Genomic DNA, 18,512 nt, shown 5'->3' with positions numbered 1-18,512 from the left:
TCTTATTTTAGAATTTTCGATTTATTAGCTCGGGTCATTATATAACAGCTCAAATTCACTGCTAACATCGTTACAAATTGTCATCACTCTCACAATTTTAAAATATGTCTACTAGGAAGGAACATTTCGTTCCAGTGTCCAACCCATATAGAATATCACGTATTATTTTTTTTTAATGGTTATTTAAGTTCAAATTAATAAATTAAAAAAAAAAAAAAAAAAAGAGACATAGATCGAACAACAAATAGGGATCCAAGTAGTATTTCCATTTCCGATGGTTATTTAATTTCATGACAAAGCAAATCTATAAGATCAATCAGATAAGGATAAGGTTTTTATATTCATAATCTAAATTAAAAAAAAATGAAGGACATTATTATTGCAAAACAAAGGTTGATATCATCATCAAATACTATAGTATAAAATAATGAAAATAGAGAAAAAAAAAAAAAACTTTAATGAAGCATATGATTATAAACAGAAATTATTATTATTTTTTTAAAAATGACATCACAACAATAAACCCCAAAACTAATAATTTGCAAAGATTGAAGAAACCACAGCCATGAAACTCCAATCATATTCAACCTTGACCCAATTAAAACTAAGCCCACATCCAATATATATAAACATATATATATATATATAATCATTTAAGAGAGAGAGAGAAGACAAAAAAAAGAGACCAAAAGGAGAGGAGAGAGAAGGATAGAGAATTAGAGAAAGAAGAGAGAAAAGGAAGGAAGAAAGAGAGGAAGTTGCAAGTGATCGAAGAAGATTTTGATTTTGATTTTGATTTTGATTTTGATTTTGATTTTGATTTGAAGGGTTTGTATTTGGGGATGTCTATGTTTGAGCTCACTAATTACCCTAAACATGCTCCTTTTTCAATCCAACCTTCTTCGTCCTCCTCTCTTCCAGGTTCGTTCATCGTTCATCGTTCTTCGTTCTTCGTTCTTATGATTGTTATAAGTGAATTTGGATCAACGATGGTGTTTCTCTCGATTCTCCGTCTATTTTGATTGGTTTCTTCTAATTCGATTTGTTATTTGGTGTTGAGTTGATGGATGAAATTGTTTGTGGGTTTTGTAGTTTCTGGGAAAATATTGACTTGCAAGAACATGTTGGTTTTTTTTTTTTTTTTTTTTCTTTAAATTAAAAGGGGGGAAATTAAATAAAAGGATTAGTGCCAGCTTATTTGTATTATTTTTATTGAACTTGGCTTTCGAACTAATATTAATTATATATATATTTTTTTGTTTTTATTGTTACATGATTTTGATTTGTTTTTAATTATATGGTTAATCTGTCCTTCTCTCTCTTCTCTATTTTTTTCAAATTTCCGAATTAAAATTAAATTTAAAATGATAATAATTTAGATATTTTGATTTTATTATATAGTATTTCAATTTTTATATTTTATTTCTTTTATTTATTTATATAATATAACCAGTAGAATTAGGCTTATTTTGACTTTTTAGTTGTTTTATCGAAAAATGAGAATATATATATTTTTATTTTATTTTTTACCAAATAAAAAATATTATAATTACAAACCAACTCATTTTTGTGTAAAAGAGAAAAAAAAAACTAATAATAATAATAAATATGTGTTTTTATTTTCTATGTTTTATAATTTATTATAATTTTTACATTTCTTAAAAAATATATTAATTTCGAGAATAGCGTGTGAACTCATGATTAGTTAATTTTGACAATTTAGGAAGGATGGGATTGTACGAGCCTATTCACCCAATTGGAATGTGGGGAGAAACTTTCCGAACCAATTTAGACGCACCATCTCTTCTAATGGAGGCCGATACAAAGTTGGAAAATCAGGTACTCTTTTCATTACATTTGTGATTCTTTTTTTTAAAAATATAATAAGTCTATAAAAAATAAATTGTCGTTGAAAGTTTACATATATATCGTTTAAATGATTACTAGGTTTAGAACTCCGAGTAGTAAATTCAAATATTTCTTTTTTTTTTATTTGAACGCGTAAGAACATTTTCGAGATTTGAGTCAGATTTTAAAATTAAAAATTTCATTGTTTAATTTTTAAAAAATGTAGTTCGATAATAATGAGGCTATCTGCAAGTTAGCATACCAATTTAAATTTAATGAACCCATTAAAACTGTTTAGGAACATTTTTTGTTTTAAAATTTAAACGAAACTTATTATTTTTATTTTAAATTTTTTTTTAGTCGGACGATGCCTCACTCGGCTCACTTGGAGATCCTCACATTTATAACCAAAAAGATACCAAACGGAATGAAAAGGTATGATCAATGGTATATATTCTATATTCAAAATAAATGTAGCGAATATTCAAATTTATAATTTTTTTTTATTTATAGCGAGTATTTTCAAAATAAAATTTAAAACAATAATATGAAATTTTCTAATATTACTTTTATTTATTTTCAACTTTTATAATATATTATTTAAATATGAATTTATTGAATATAAAATTGAGAGTCTAATAATTATTAGATATTTTTTAAAAAAATTAAAAATTCCAACCAATATAAAATATTAAAATTTAGAGACTAAACTTGTAATTATATTACAACATTATTATTTATGATTCAAATTTAAAAATTGAGTAATTTTTATCCTTCAATTTCCACTTAATTTCCTATTAATTTTTTTTTTTATAAATTCATTAATTTCAATATAATAAAATTTGCACAAAAATAAGTTTGACCAAACTTTACAAAAAAAAAAAAAAAAAAAAAAAATTATAAACTTTAGGAAAAGAAATTAGCTTTACTGTCCCTTTTTTTTTTTATCTAAATTTTTATCAATTTTATATGTTTTATAATTTATATTTAGAGTGAAATTAAAATATTTTTAAAATTTGCTAAAATTATTTTTTATTATTTATTTTTTATTTTCCATCAAGAACCATCATTATACTTACAAACTCAATTGCAGATTCAAAGACGGCTCGCACAAAATCGGGAAGCAGCTCGCAAAAGTCGCCTGCGAAAAAAGGTACGGCCCGAAATTCTTCCTTCAATTTCAAAGTTTTCATTGCAATCACGGTGTAAACAACTACGAATTCAAATCTCGTTTGTAGGCCTATATTAAGCAATTGGAATCGAGCCGCTTAAAACTCATCCAATTGGAGCAAGAGCTTGAAAAAGCAAGACAACAAGTACGAACAATTTTTGATTCTCCTTCATTTTATTTAGCCCTTAATCGAACCTTTTGATGGAACATTATGTTTGGTTTAATTCCATCGCCTCGAATTTGATGTCGCGCCCTGTCTTTTTCTTCAGGGTTTGTTGGCTGGATCCCGATTTGATAATAACCCGTCGGGTTTATCAGGAACCACAAATTCAGGTTGGTTTTCTTGTGGCCAATCGTTGTTTGTTCTTATGCTTCTTTTTGATCTTTGATGCTCTTGTGTCTTGTCAATATTATAGATCCTTTGTTGTTTGGTGTTTAGTGGCTTGGTAACTGAAAGATGGGAATTGAAAGCTACAAGATCTGAAATTAATTTGAGAGCTTAAAGTTAAGGGAAGTGATCAGTGGCTTAAATTCTTGCAGATCAAGTGTTTGTCGTATTGTCTACGATGAATATAAAGTCCAAACTCTTAGCCGAACATGTGGGTCATCGTAAACTGTAAAGCGTGTGTGTATGAACGTTTTTGAGTCCTAGACGTAAAGATTAACTGATTGATGTGTGGGAAAGGAAAGTTCTTCCATTGGAGGTGGTTCCATGTTTCATCACTACTTTACTAAAAGTTCACTTCTCTTTTTGCTTTTCACTTTTTTTTTATCAAGATTGACCGGTCTTGTAAGATCTCACCTCCATTCAGAGGAGATGGGAGGTGAACGAAGCATCCTTTACAAGGTTGTGGAAACCTCTCTCTCCCTAGCATACCCGTTTTAAAAACGGGAAAGCCCAAAAAGGACAATATCTGCTAGTTGTGAGCTTGGGCTTGGGTTGTTACAGGTCTTCATTACCACTTCTAATAATTTCCCTCGGGGTTGATATGTTGTATTCGACATCGCATCTTGTTCGATATGAAAAAGAGTTGATGCCTAAAATGTTAGTGATGTAGGATGCCTTGATATTCAGAGTTTGGAATTTTCGCTTGCAATCTACCTTGAGCTTTAGCATTCTTATCTTCTCAATATATCATCACTATTTGTTTTGTAGGCATCTCTGCATTTGAATCAGAGTATGAGCAATGGGTAGAAGAGCAGAACAGGCAGATATGTGATCTGAGGACTGCAGTGCATGCTGATATTACTGATATCGAGCTTCGAATACTCGTAGAAAATGCAATGAGACATTACTTTAAATTCTTTCGCATGAAAGCTAAAGCTGCAAAAGCAGACGTCTCCTATATCATGTCAGGCATGTGGAAAACATCAGCTGAAAGACTTTTCTTATGGATAGGAGGATTTCGCCCTTCAGAACTTCTCAAGGTATGTTCTTATGAATCATAATGAGATATTGACAGGAAAGAAAGAGCTAATACTTCTTATCAAACTAGACTTTGACACTAAAAAAATGGTTCCCTAGAGAGTGCACATGATCTTAAAAAGACCTTATTTCACTATTGTACATAGTTTCATGGACGACCTCGTAGAAGAACGAAGATTATAGCTTTAGATTAGAAGCATGAATTTCAATTATCGTCTCAAAAGTCCCACTTCTGAGAAAATCACTTGATTTTGATGAATATATTGGGTTCACAATTCTCGATCACCCATCGATCCTACAATATTTGACGTTGGAAAAGTTGGAAAGCTTTTTGATATACAAGAATGAGAGCAATAAGTAGATATATATGAACGAACGACCTCTTAGTTTAATATTGTTCACGAAGTTATGTCATATACAGGTTTTGATACCTCAGCTGAAGATACTGACCGATCAACAAGTTTCCGAAACTAGTAGCCTTACGAAATCGTGTTTACAAGCAGAAGATGCTCTTAGACAAGGTATGGAAAAACTACAACAAAATCTATTTGAGAGCGTAGTGGCTGGTCAGCTGAGTGAAGGAAGTTATCCCCTACAGATGACTGCTGCAATGGAAAGATTAGAAGCACTCATTAGCTTTGTGAATCAGGTAACATATTTCTTGAGCTCATGTGTTCATAAGATGTGTTCTTTTAGTATCATTCTCTTTGGTCACCTTAACCTCCCATGCCCCATGTCCGAAGTCGAGGCCATGTGTGTTAGAGAGCGTCCATCATCTTAGTCACTCATCCTCTATGCATTTAGAACTTATTCACGAAGTCAATCGACAAATCTGACTCTAGATTATCATTTTGTATAGTGGTTGATTTGAAAGACATTATGACACTAAGATTTTCAAGGTTTAGCTCAGACATAACTCAGAATTCTACTTCTCATCATAATTGGTAGATCTAAGGTTACGTTTGTCTTTTTTAATATTTCATCGAACGTTACCTACTTTTTTCTACTCTCTCTTTTCTAATGCCCAAATAGGCTGACCATCTACGACAGGAAACATTGCAACAGATGTACAAAATTCTAACAACTCGGCAATCTGCTCAAGGCCTTCTTATTCTTGGGGAGTTTTTTCAACGACTCCGAGCATTGAGCTCGCTTTGGGCTAATCGTCCTTGCGAGCCTACATAGTTCACCATCAACATTTGTCAAGTTCAAAGTTGGTTCATGATCATCCTAAGGATCTACAAGCTTGTTGGTAGTGTATTGGTAAAACATTTATAATGAGGAATGCAAAGTCATAGCATACCATTTTGCAAGCTTCCTACTCATACCACACCCGTTTGTAAATATTGATATCGAGAATCTTATCGCGAGAGAAAAATTGTAAGTATGATTGATTTTTGACATCTGTTGTATTGCCAATGTTGGGTTTTATGTCCTAAAACTCATAGTTTGTAAACAAAGATATATTCTATTTTCAATAAAGTTATTATTGATGTTTATTCAGTAATAAATTGTTATTGAATAAAGTGAACTTTACGATCATTAATCTAAATCCAATAAACTAAGAACACTCTGGCTATAGTATGATTACTTGAACTATATGTAGAGACATAAGAGTGGATCAAGTTCAAGTATATAGTCAAAATGATCTATAGTATAAGGATAAGGCTGAGTACCTTATTCTGGGGACACTATGGATGCGGCCCACTTTTGTATATGATATAAACAATGTGATCACTAAATTGTGCATGTGGAGACATGTGAGTGGGGGCGTCCTATGCAATGAGTATTGCATAAGATCGGACCATGAAGAAAATCACTCTCACTTTATAAAGTCGTTTACTGTTGAGACTGATTTTCTTTTCATTCGATAACCTAGGTAACTCGGTTTTAATCCTGAGCTAACCATGAACTCCTGTTTATTCGGAATTATCCTTAGATTTGCATGGGTGAGAGTGGCTCTAGTTCGCCGACTCAACAGGCCTCCCATTTCAGGGGTAAGACTGGGTGAATGGCTGGGGACATGGGGTGCAAGACGGAATTCACTCCTACCCACTTTTAGGGATAGAAGAAAGGTAGTTCCCTTAAGCACTGACTCCATGTCTTGAACAAGGGGCCCCACCCTCTCATTGGCCTGAGAGGGATTCGGTTTACTGGTTGGACCACAAACCAATTGTTCATTAGAGGATCAGTGAGACATAAGGAACAAGAAATAACTTCAGGGGTAAAACGGTAAATTGACCCAGCTCTAGTTACGAACAACCTGTGAAGGATCGACTTACTAATCATGGTTATATCAGATGGACAGAAATATATCTATAGTGAGGGGAGTGCAACTACTAGGCTATAGTGGAGTGTCCTAGTAGTTAACGAATGTTGGTTAACCAGGTTAATGAGTTTAATCGGTTAATCTTGGATCGTTGGAGCCCATGATCTATAGGTCCATTAGGTCCCTCTGCTAGCTCATATCGGACTAAACCATAGAACAGTGTGACGAGTGAGTTCGAAGTGTTCGAATTCAAATTAGGGAATATGCGTTACATATATACGATATATTTAACCGCAATTTTGTTTTATTTACGAATTAAACGAAAAGAGAGAATCTGAGATATTTAAATAAGATTTAAATATCTTAAATCAATTATGTGTCGGAATTGATTGGGATTGACATTTGAATTAATATTAAATATTAATTAAATAGTTTAATTAATCATTTAATGTTACTTTAATTTGAAATTCATTATTCAAATTAATTGTTGAATTAAAATGAAGAAAGTCAAAATGTTGACTTTCATCAAATGGAAAAATCCATGTTAGTGGAATTTTGAGGTGTCAAAATTTGGTTTAACCAAACTTGCATGTTTGCCAAATAAACCCCACAAGTTTGAGTGGAATTTTGAGTGTCAAAATTTGGTTAACTCAAACATGCATGCTTGCCACATAATCCCAAACATTTGAGTGGAATTTTAAGTGTCAAAATTTGGTGATCTCAAGTTTGCATGAACATGCAAACTTGACTCTTTAAATAGAGTGATCATGATACTTGGAAGGAATTCTTCTTCATCTTGATGAAAAAACCTTGAAACAAACACTCTCTTTCACATATACAAAATCCCTCCCAAGTTTAGTCACTCACCGGATTCCACAATCCCGTTCTAAGGCCGGAGGATAGTGGAGAAGACACTAGTGGTGGTTCGAAACCGGTTCGTGAGGCAAAAGGAGTTTGAACTACAAAAGGTTAGTATTTAAACCCATTAAGTTTTAATACTTATGAACATGCTAGTTATTTACAATAATTGATGTTCTAAAAGTGCCTAAGATCCAAATTGCTTCCGCATGTGTTATATTAACACCATCAGCCAAGTTGTCTCAAATATAATCTATTTAGTGTAGTTTTGTGATGACATGGAAATTTTTGTGGTGAACTGATTACTAGAATGACATTCATGAATGTATGTGCCTGTCGTAGTTAGTTTCTGTTAGTTGATTCAAATTGGAACCTCATCCTTCCCTCCAAATATGAAGTTTTTAGTTAGTTTCTGTTAGTTGATTCAAATTGGAACCTCATCCTTCCCTTATGAAGTTTTTAGATCTTGAATTTCTTAAATCTAAAGATTTCAGGTCTGGAACTTCACTACGAATGTGAATGTCAAATCTAAAGATTTCAGGTCTGGAACTTCACTACGAATGTGAATGTGGTTGGTGACCGCAGGTCGATTGGATGATCCAATGTGGTGGTCGACGACAATGGTGTGTGTTAGACGAACACGACTCTCCACAATGGTATGATATTGTCCACTTTGAGCATAAGCTCTCATGGCTTTGTTTTAGCCTTTTCCAAAAGGCCTCATGCCAATGGAAAGAGTATTCTTTAGATTATAAACTCATGATCATTCCCTAAATTAGGCGATGTGGGACTTTCATCATCAAACAGTGTGGTCGTAGATCTAAGGTCGACGGCAAAGTAGAATTATAAACTTCTGTATATAAATACTTATATTCACTCGTAGAAACAACATTCAATCAGTTTTTGAAAAAGAAAAGGAAAAGGTTTCTGAAACTAAGTCCTGGTTTAAAACTTGTAATATAGTACACAACACATGGTAGCTCCTACAAACAAGAATTACATTTTATTTTAAGTAACATACAAGAACACTGATGGGTTGTCGTTGTTTACCAGATTGAAGCTTTTACAGCTTTGAAATGGCATAGTCCAAAGCATCAACAAGAAAATCTGCAGATGAGGCGGGGAAAGGAGTATGAGAAACTCAAAAGAAAATCTTCATTTTCAGAGCCAGACAGACAGTTCATGAAATGTAGATTCATTAAAAGATATATAAGATACCTGAATCATCTTTTGTGAAACACATTGGGGGCTTTATTCGAAATACATTGCCATGCAGACCTCCTTTCCCCACGAGAACGCCCAGTTCTTCAATCGGAACCAAACGAGTCGTTAGAACAGCAGCCATAAGTTACTTTCAGTTTGGCTTATTTGGTTTGGAGATCAGAGAATAGAAGTACCTCTTAGTTTCTCGAACAATACTGCGGTTTCAGTCTTTGCTGGGGTTTTGTCCTTCTGATCCGTTACGAATTCTACACCTATCATTAATCCTCTTCCTCGTACATCTCCTATGACTGGAAAGGAACAAAATTCATTACTCAAATGAGATGATGATTTCTTTTGCAAGGGTTCTAATGTTGTAATGGAACAAAATTCATTACTCAAATGAGATGATGATTTCTTTTGCAAGCCCACTGCCAACCGATATTTGTCCTCCTTGAGTTTTCCTTCACGGTTTTTAAAATGTGTTATGTGTATGCTAGGAAGAGGTTTCCAAAAGAATGTTTTTGTTCTTCTCCCTAACTGATAGTGAGATCTCAGTCACAATTCACCCCCTTTCGGGGCCAGCGCCGTCACTGGCACTCGTTCCTTCTCCAATCGATGTGGGACCCCTCAATCCACCCCCTTTGGGACCAGTGTCCTTAGGGCACACCGCCTCGTGTCAGGTTCAGCTTCTTCGCTGGCACATTGGCCGATGTCTGGCTCTGATACCATTTGTAACAGTACAGCCCACTGTTAGTAGATATTGTCCTTTTTGGGCTTTCTCTTTCGGACTTCCGCTCAAGGTTTTTAAAACGCATCTGACCCACTGTTAGTAGATATTGTCCTCTTTGGGCTTTCTCTTTCGGACTTCCGCTCAAGGTTTTTAAAACGCATTGCTAGGGAGAGGTTTCCATCCTCTTATAAAGAATGCTTTGTTCTCTCCGACCGGGATATCACAAATATTGTTCTTTGGAAAAAATGTCAACGTTAAGAAGTATTAGAGGGAGGTGGACTACTTGGAAATTAAAGTCATAGTCTAAGAGAAATTACTTTCATATTTTTCCTGGAGACCTCTCAATCGCTCTAGTAAGTGCGCACCAACATCTGCACAATGTGCTTGACGTCTCTCCTTGTCAACAACTCTTAGAACTGCAAGTCCCCCAGCAGAACAAACTGGGTTCCCTCCAAAAGTGTTGAACTGAAGTTTTTGAGCCATCGTGCTTGCTATTTCAGGCGTTGTCACCACTGCTCCCAATGGCAAACCATTTCCAATACCCTGAAAAGTTCAATACTTAGGAACGCTGGGAATAACTTCTAATGAACGACACGAACGATGAGCTGCCGTGGTTCTCCAACAGGACTATTACCTTTGCCATGGTTACTATATCAGGAACCACGCCCTGCGTCTCAAAGCCCCAATAATGGCTTCCTGTACGGCCGAAGCCAGTTTGAACCTCATCAGCAATGCAAACACCACCAGCCTTGCGAACAATGTCGTAAACGGGTTTCAAGTATCCAGGTGCTAATTCAACAGCTCCTCCAACACCCTGAGATAATGGAAAACCAAATGTACCTTCAAGTTTATGTAGAATGTGGTTATCATGTTCAATTTCAGACATCAGAAAAAGAAACCTGAATTGTTTCAGCTATAAATCCAGCAACTCTGCCTGAAGTACCGTAATCTATATGATCTTGGATATCTTTGACATAACTACTAGCATCTGACCCAAAGATACCACGATATGGATCGGGACTCACAACATGATGAATTTCACCCTGCAAGGTACCACAAGAATTTTGCAGATGAATCAAAATACTTAGATTGAACTGCCCTGCAAACTACAGCAAATGCAGCTGTCGACTAAAACAAGCAATAGATTACGTGTGTTTGCACCGAGTAAATTGCACATGATCAGACTAGTAGAAAACCAGAAGGCAATGAAAGTTCTATCACTAGCATACAGGCAACCAAATGAACCAATATCACTGCAGATTAAGCTCTGAATAGAAAAACCTGAGGTATTGGGTACTTCCATGTATTCAAAGCCGTCAGTCCAATTGTGTTAGAACTTCCTCCATGGTATGCATTTCTCAATGCAATCATACCTAGATTACCACTGTACAGACGGGCCATAAGCATGGCTAATTCATTTGCTTCTGTCCCGGAGTTTACAAAATATACAACCTGCATAATCAAGTAAGCAGAAGTTTCAATCAGTACAGGAGATGATGTTCTATACAAGGGTAATAAGGAGATCAATGTGAGATCCCAAGGAGGAGAATGAAGCATTTTTTTACAAGAGTGTGGAAATCTCTCCCTAGCAGACGCTTTTTAAAAGCCCGAAGAGGACAATATCTGCTAGCAGTGGGCTTGGACCGTTACAAATGGTATTAGAGCCAGACACCAGTAGGCTAAGCCTTAAATGGGTGGACACTAGGTGGTGTGCCAGCAAGGATGTTGGGCCACAAAGGGGGCGGATTGGGGGGTCCCACATCAATGGGAGAAGAGAACAAGTGTCAGCGAGGACGCTGGGCCTCGCAAGGGGTGGATTGTGAGATCCCACATCGGCTGGCGAGGAGAACGAAACATTTTTTTATAAGGATGTGGAAACTTCTACCTAGCAGACGTGTTTTAAAAACCTCTAGAGAAAGCTCGAATCAAAGTTCAAATAGGACAATATCTCCTGGTGGTGGACTTTGACCGTTACAATCAAGTAGTGATGAGATAACAACTCAACCATCATGGCAGAGAAAGATGAAAAGATCCACCAGTTCTAGTAATTCAACATCTCTTATCCCATCTCTAAGTCCGAACACAAGTTCAACAATTTCCACAGAGCCTGACATATCCTGGATGCTTTGCTTCAATATCAATCATCCATTACAGCGAAAATGAATAGATACTATTTAATAATTCTGAAAGGAGAAAAACACCTTCAAGTTTCCAGGCATTTTCTCAGCCAATGCTTCAGCAAAATCAGCTATTGCATGGTGTAGGTATATGGTTGTGGCATGCTGTAAAAGCTTGTTTTGCTCATTGACTGCAGCCAAGACATCAGGATGGCAGTGCCCACAAGAAACAGTAACAATACCAGCAAAAGCATCAAGGTACCGCCGCCCATTCTCATCAAACAAATATTGCATTTTCCCTTCTACAATGTTGAGCTATTCAATTAAGAGAGCAAGACCAAAAGAATCAGTTTCTGAAGAATGTGCGGATTGAAGGATATCCATCAAATACACAAACAAAGTTCAATTTAACGATAAATGTTCAAAAAAACCAAGCGTATCCCATAGTAAGGTAAATCAATCAACAAATCTGCATGAGTTCATCATCATCACGTAGCAACGAAACAAGAAAAGCGGCCAGATCAAGTAAAATCCTGCTCAAATGCAGAGATCTAGTGCTTCTTCCAGAAATCACAATCGGTTCACTTAAATGAACCACCAGAATTCCATATCAATCTAAATCACGAAACGACAGCAGAATCAACAATGCAGAAAACTCAATCAAATAAGTAGTAGTAGTCGAAATCAGAGAGATTACCGGCTTCTTGTAGTAGTGAAAAAGCGAAGGGCCAAGAAACTTCTTCCGCTTCTGAAAAACTTCATCGGCAAGAGGTCCTTTGTAAGGCTTCGGCGTGTAATCAAACGGCGGAAGAACAGGTTTGGGATCAGTAGCAGCGGAAGCAAAAGGAATCGAAGAGAAAAAACTACAAAAGGCTGGCCTGGAACGGCCAATGAGCCGCTTCAAGTTCGCCTCTCGTAGAGCCTTCTTCAAAATTTGCTTCTGAAACGCCATGGCCGATCAATCGAAGCTTCAAAGCTTTCGGTTTCGTGCCGGTAATGGCGGCTCTGTCAGCTGTGTTTATAATAAATAAAGAAATTATGCAACTACGGCATATTTGGGAATTTATAAAGGACCCAGACAACTTGGGAAAGTCCAAGAGTCTGCTGACGTGGCATTTAATTTATATGCATGTTGATGACTCGTTGCTGATCCTATTACCACCTAGGATCAAGTGATTAACAACGGTTCCAAAAATTTAAAAATAATCATTTATTTTTCTTAATTTAGTTTAAATTAGAAGAATATTTAATATAACTTTTAGAAGTAATATTAAAAGTTTTAAATTAAATTTATAAAATCACTAATTTTGATTTAGGGTCGGTTTATTAGGTGTAAAGTTTAAGATTCCAATCTCGTAATTTAATCCATCCCGAGATAGGTATGAATTTATTCTCGATATTTTATTACAATGGGACCTACACCCTTTTTTGTGTGAACTTTACACTATTTGTCCTTTTTTTAATGTGTTTTGACCTTCTAGTACTAATCTATTGATATTCTTCTTCGTCATTCTCTATCTACATTTTAGTTTCAACTCTAGTGTGATAGACTCTACGAGATAATTAACGTGTTTAAAAAAAATTAACAACGGAAGATTTACATTAGTCATTTTAAAACACAAAATTTCATTTGAGTTCCCTATAGTTTGGAAATCGTGTTTGTTTAGGGCTCTTCAAAAAATTAATTTCAAGTATTAATTATTTCTTCTCTTTTTTATATATATAGAAACGTCCTTATAAAATTGAAAATTAAAATCGACAAATGAAAAAAGAAAAAAAAATCTAAAAAGGAAAAGAAAATAAAAAATATTCGAAAAGGGAAAATTAAAAACAAATCAATAATTCTAAAAAGGAAAAGAAAATAAAAAATATTCCAAAAGGGAAAATTAAAAACAAATCAATAAGGGAAAAAAGTTGGAAATTTTGAAAATAAAAATTAAAAAAAAAAATCGAAAAGGAGGGAGAAAGAAGAAAATAAAAAGATTCGAAAAGGGAAAATTAAAAAAAAAATCGAAAAAGAAAAGGAAAGAAGGGAAAATTAAAAAAAAAATCGAAAAAGAAAAGGAAAGAAAAAATCGAAAAGGAAAAATTAAAAAAATAAAAAAAATAAAAAGGAAAAAAATTGAACCTGACGTGAATCGAACACGCAACCTTCTGATCTGGAGTCAGACGCGCTACCATTGCGCCACAGATCCATCTGTTGAACGAATTTGAAAATAATAAATAAATACTTATAAAAATTTATAAAGTAATATAACCCTCAAAAATATAAAGTATTATTAAAAAAATTCCTACCAAGTGGACTTCTTGTTTATTAAAATTTTTCTAATTTTTTATACCCTTAATTATTTTTAGTTTATTTATGTAAACAAATTAACAATGGGTGGTAAAATTTATGAAGATGAACATGATTCAGTTCAAATCACAACCGACAAATTATCATTTTTTTAAACGATCCACCGAAACAACTTTGATCGACTGAAAATACCTAAAACTTTCTATAATAAATCAACCTACACCCGTTAAAATTCCATTCAGATTATTAGAATCCTATTTTATTCTTCAAATTCCATTCAGATTATTAGAATCTTATTTTATTCTTCATCGACAACGAGAGACTAAATTGAAAAAACACCCCGACATATAACGAGCAGCCATAAAAATATTCAATATGTTGGATCCAATACTGTCTTTTCAGTTGAAATATGAATGACATTCTTCTGTATGTTGTATTGAGGTTGGTACATGAGCATTGATTTGGTGCACTCTCCTAAGCATGAAGATCTTGGCAAGATGAACTTTGGTTGCAAAAGAGAATCCATAATCAAATCACCAACTAAAATTCTCAAGCCCAATGTGGAAGTCCAAATCTGATAGCTATGAAGTTATGAGGGCCAAGGCTCCATTTTAAAGCTAAGATGAGACTGTTCAAGTTTCAAAGCAACAAACAAGGAACTAATAGCCAGACAGTTCAAGAATGTAATTGAGGCTATCCTACCTTAAACAAGAACAAGTCATGAACATAAACCAGTACATACCCATCAAATGTGTCAGATTTGTTCAAATAATTATCAACGAGTTCAATAATATTCCCAAATACAAGCACACTATCCAAGCTAAAGTGTTCATGTTTCACAATTATTACTGTATACATCTAGGAAGAATTTGATTTTTCCATTGTCAGATAAACTTACCAAAATCTTAAGAAGTGCTCTGTCACAGAGAACAATCCTCTTGCAAGAAACCCAAGATCATACTGGCAGCAAACAACCATATGACTTGGTTCAAATCTGGTGCACCAAGCACATCAAGATCGACAAACACTTTGTCGTGATGGGCAACTAGATGTTGGATCAAATAAGCTCTAGTTCTGGCCATGTCTTCATGTTTCCAACTCCTTAGGCTGCAATTCATCCATACATTGACCTCTAAAGGCAGCCAACAATTCTGTCACATGATCAGGAAACCTGTGCACGAATTTATCCAAGAAATCCTCATCAGACATCCCCAATATATCAAGCAATTGCGGGTGTTTCTTCAATAGCCTCGTCGACTTTACGACCTGAAGAACTCTATACCGAGGGAGCACCCTCCCCTGCATGGCGTGCATTAAACAAGTAGGTTTACGAACAATATCTGATCTACTGACTTCTGCCTCATTCATAAAGAATTCTAGACCACGTTTAAGTTTACCACCGGAGGTTCTTATCAAACCAGGAGCAGAAGTAAACATTCTCATACATTCCTTCTCAGTTATTCCAAAGCTGCAAATCAATCCCACTTTCTTCTTGAAGGTCGCATTACTTACACTACTGATAGAATGAAGTCCATGAACAAACATTTTAGTATTTGTAGAAAAACCAGTCTCTACAACCATAGAAACAATATCTCTAACTTGAGATTCACGCATACCAAAAAGTGCAGGTTGCCTCTTCAGTAACATAGAGAGTTGAGAACCAACAATCCCACAACTTTGTAAGTAATTAATATTGACAAGCAACCTTGTATACGGAGATCGCATAAGCATATCAGAACATCGCTGCATAACTTGCAGGAGATCGCTATTACACTCATCCTTGGGGAAAACACTCTTAAGAATCTCAACACTAGGCATCAATCTCTTCTCCAAACTAATAGTCAAAAGCGTAGAATGCTTGGAAACGAACCTACCCAAATCGGAGCCGACCAAGCCAAGATTCTGGAAGAACTCGATCTTCGGCTTCAGAGTCCTTTCGATGTTGGAAAACGCGATCTGCGGCGCAAGGCGAATAGTCGATTGAATGTGAGCTTTGGAGAATCCGAGCTCTGAAAGATATTTGTAAACGGATTGAGGCTTTTCCGTTGATTCAAGGCCTCTGCGGCTACTCATAATCGACACCGCTCTGGCGGGGGAGAGTTCGAAGGTATCAATAAGGAATTGAACGACGATTCCATATGAAGCAGAGGCTTGGCTGTGGGAAGAAGAAGAGAAGAAACAGTACAAGAGCGGATCAATTCGGAGCAAGGAGGAAGGATTATGGCGAGAGGAAATAGAGAACGATGATCTCAGCGCGTACATTTAAGAACACAGAGGCAAACAAAATGAAATTAGGGTTTCAGACGGCGGCGTCTCTGAGCAATTGAAGATGCCTCCGTTCTCTCTGAACTCCTTACGGTCCGCTACCACCTCCAACTTCAATTTAGATTTTGAATTTTCGATTTTTTTTCATAATTTTTTAGAAATTAAAATTTTTTTAGTCATAAATTCAATTTTATATTTAGTTAATTATTTTTTTCCTTTATAATAACTTATTAATTACAAAACAAAAAGAAATTTATTAATTACAAAATTAGAGAGGAACGAAACATTCTTGGTAAAGGTGTGAAACCTATCCCAATAGACACGTTTTAAAATCTTTGAGGGGAAGCTCGGAAGAGAAAGCCCAAAGAGAACACTATGTTCAAGTAAGGTTAACCTACCTAGGACTGCATAACTCAAAACAACAAACATTTTCTGTCCCATCAATCATCCATTCAGAACGTTTGAAAAGATGCAAATTCAGTTTCGTGGTAGACTACCTCGACTCTCTTTCATTCCTCCCAACGCTCAGTCAAGCCGTCTCCTTCGAGCATCATCACAACATCCGACATTTTCGGTTAGTCCATGAGAGCGCTCTGTGGGTAGAGAAGTGCTATTCAAATCATTTGCTCAACTTCAACTTCGCCGTAACAAAAAACGTAGGTCTTTTCAGATGACTTACCAATTGAGAGATACACATAATGAATAACTCAAAGTAACCCAATTTAAATATTTTATACCGTTACCTATTGAAATCGTGGACTCTTGATACTTTGCACATCTGGGTTTTCATCACTCATTCCTACCTACCTTGAAACACAACAATCATGCTTCTAAGCTTAATTGGTATAAGTGTGCAATTAGCTGGAACTTGCCAAACCAGCTAAATTATCTACGTGAGGTTAGTTGACTTCATTACTGTTAAAAATAGCTGATAACCCTCTAGAGTCTCATCATAGTAGCATCGTAGTAGGGGAGAACGACTCAATCTGTCTGCCAACAAAGATACATATGTGGACAAGCCATAAATGACTTTTAACCATATTTGAAGGTAATTGGCCGCCCTCTAGAGTCTCAACATAGTATACCATAACGTATTGTGATGCATACATAATGATAAACATGAGGGAGCGTCATCGTGCTTATACCAACTGAAATGCATATGTGGACTAATCATAAACGACTTCATCATCGTACTATCATAATTATAGGTACATAATCGTGATATAATGGATAATTGGTCAAATTTTCTATACTCGAATCTTGCTTTTATAAATATATATTTTTTTAAATATTATTGGATTCCACGGAATTTTAATCCGATGATCAATTAATATATATTAGATTTTTCTTTGTTTTTTTTTTAATAAATAAAACGCCCATCATTAATTTAGTGACTTTTCATTTATGTAAGATTTTGTTTGTTTTTTTTAAGAAATATTATATATTCCGTCTATTTTCTAATAAATATATTATAAATGTTAAAATTATTGTAATATAATAAGTTTCAATAATTCTTAAAAGAGATCTCATCGGAGAACAAAACATTCTCTATAAGGGCGTGGAAACCTCTTAGTAGACGTGTTTTAAAGTCGTGAGGTTGACAGCAATACGTAATGGGCCAAAACGAACAATATCTGCTAGCGGTGAGCTTGAGCTGTTACAAAATGATATTAGAGCTAGACACCGGGCGGTATGTCAAGAACGCAGGCCCCCAAAGGGGTGAATTGTGAGATCTCACATCGATTGGAGAGGGGAACAAAACATTTCTTATAAAGGTGTGGTCCACACTTCTTCCTAGTAGACACGTTTTAAACCCGTAAAGATTGGCTAAAGTGAACAACATTTGTTAGCGGTGAACTTAGACGGTTTGAAGAAATTAAATACAGATGAAATGTAATAATTTGATTAATTGATATATCAAGAATATATTAAGAATATATAGAAGAGGATAAACAAGTACAAAAGTATTCAATCACAAGACAACCCATTCATTTTCTTATGTAACTTTATTTTTAAAAAATGTTACAAAATAAAACAAAATAAAGTAAAATAAAATAACATTGGTTTACCCATTTAAATACATTTTTATATTTATAGACCAAAATTAAATTTTTAATACAAGATCTCGAGATTTGAATATTTAACGTTAATTAAAAGAGTACGTGTCAATTATCGCTAAGTTATAATTGCATATGATATCAGACTTATGCCCTTATCTTAACTTAGTCATATTAATAGACATCTCAAGTGCCGAATAAAAAAGTTGTGAGCATATATTGTCCACATTGGCCCGTTATGTATCACTATCAGCTTCACGACTTTAAAACGT

At 34.9% G+C, this 18,512-nt stretch overlaps 3 protein-coding genes and 1 non-coding gene across 7 annotated transcripts; 1 reads left to right on the top strand and 3 right to left on the bottom strand.

The window, feature by feature from the left end:
- Positions 1-661: 661 nt before the first annotated feature.
- LOC111810281 (transcription factor TGA1) lies at positions 662-8,765 on the top strand. Of its 3 annotated transcripts, none has more exons than XM_087117416.1 (10): positions 662-921; positions 1,724-1,839; positions 2,209-2,283; positions 2,942-3,001; positions 3,087-3,164; positions 3,289-3,352; positions 4,176-4,447; positions 4,867-5,094; positions 5,478-5,825; positions 8,626-8,765. In XM_087117416.1, exons 1-9 carry the CDS (start codon positions 843-845, stop codon positions 5,628-5,630), a joined length of 1,125 nt encoding a protein of 374 aa, XP_086973542.1. In that variant the 5' UTR covers positions 662-842; the 3' UTR covers positions 5,631-5,825; positions 8,626-8,765. The 3 variants fall into 3 exon arrangements, with proteins under 3 accessions (XP_086973542.1, XP_086973541.1, XP_086973543.1); XM_087117415.1 differs by lacking the exon at positions 8,626-8,765 and adding an exon at positions 7,810-7,849 and having other exon boundaries at positions 5,478-5,865; XM_087117417.1 differs by lacking the exons at positions 2,209-2,283; positions 8,626-8,765 and adding an exon at positions 7,810-7,849 and having other exon boundaries at positions 5,478-5,865.
- Positions 4,810-12,659, bottom strand: LOC111810280 (alanine--glyoxylate aminotransferase 2 homolog 1, mitochondrial). 2 transcript variants are annotated; one of them, XM_023696949.2, is made up of 10 exons: positions 12,320-12,659; positions 11,707-11,937; positions 10,787-10,957; positions 10,405-10,548; positions 10,140-10,319; positions 9,823-10,048; positions 8,970-9,083; positions 8,791-8,877; positions 8,623-8,679; positions 4,810-5,050 (listed from the first exon to the last, which is right to left on the bottom strand). In XM_023696949.2, exons 1-9 carry the CDS (start codon positions 12,572-12,574, stop codon positions 8,636-8,638), a joined length of 1,452 nt encoding a protein of 483 aa, XP_023552717.2. In that variant the 5' UTR covers positions 12,575-12,659; the 3' UTR covers positions 4,810-5,050; positions 8,623-8,635. The 2 variants fall into 2 exon arrangements, with proteins under 2 accessions (XP_023552717.2, XP_023552716.2); XM_023696948.2 differs by lacking the exon at positions 4,810-5,050 and having other exon boundaries at positions 8,416-8,679.
- Positions 12,660-13,745: 1,086 nt separating this feature from the next.
- On the bottom strand, positions 13,746-13,817 carry TRNAW-CCA (transfer RNA tryptophan (anticodon CCA)). The gene has a single exon. It is a non-coding gene; the product is annotated as a tRNA-Trp (tRNA).
- An 819-nt stretch (positions 13,818-14,636) lies between these two features.
- On the bottom strand, positions 14,637-16,312 carry LOC111810053 (transcription termination factor MTERF8, chloroplastic-like). The gene has a single exon (XM_023696595.2). It carries the CDS (start codon positions 16,178-16,180, stop codon positions 15,005-15,007), a length of 1,176 nt encoding a protein of 391 aa, XP_023552363.2. The 5' UTR covers positions 16,181-16,312; the 3' UTR covers positions 14,637-15,004.
- Positions 16,313-18,512: the final 2,200 nt, after the last annotated feature.

Source organism: Cucurbita pepo, chromosome 14 (assembly GCF_057944985.1).
Source record: "Cucurbita pepo subsp. pepo isolate OVF chromosome 14, ASM5794498v1, whole genome shotgun sequence".
NCBI classification, from domain to species: domain Eukaryota; kingdom Viridiplantae; phylum Streptophyta; class Magnoliopsida; order Cucurbitales; family Cucurbitaceae; genus Cucurbita; species Cucurbita pepo.
The sequence above is the reverse complement of the archived record's forward strand: the minus strand, read 5'-3'. Positions and strand labels throughout refer to the sequence as shown.

Coding starts and splice junctions, on each gene's coding strand:
- LOC111810281 (XM_087117416.1), top strand. CDS start 843: ATGTCTATGTTTGAGCTCACTAATTACCCTAAACATGCTCCTTTTTCA. Junction 922..1,723: donor TTCGTCCTCCTCTCTTCCAG/GTTCGTTCATCG, acceptor TTGACAATTTAG/GAAGGATGGGATTGTACGAG. Junction 4,448..4,866: donor GCCCTTCAGAACTTCTCAAG/GTATGTTCTTAT, acceptor TGTCATATACAG/GTTTTGATACCTCAGCTGAA.
- LOC111810280 (XM_023696949.2), bottom strand. CDS start 12,574: ATGGCGTTTCAGAAGCAAATTTTGAAGAAGGCTCTACGAGAGGCGAAC. Junction 10,549..10,786: donor GGAAGTACCCAATACCTCAG/GTTTTTCTATTC, acceptor GGTACCTTGCAG/GGTGAAATTCATCATGTTGT. Junction 9,084..9,822: donor TCTCCAGGAAAAATATGAAA/GTAATTTCTCTT, acceptor GTTCCTTTCCAG/TCATAGGAGATGTACGAGGA.
- LOC111810053 (XM_023696595.2), bottom strand. CDS start 16,180: ATGTACGCGCTGAGATCATCGTTCTCTATTTCCTCTCGCCATAATCCT.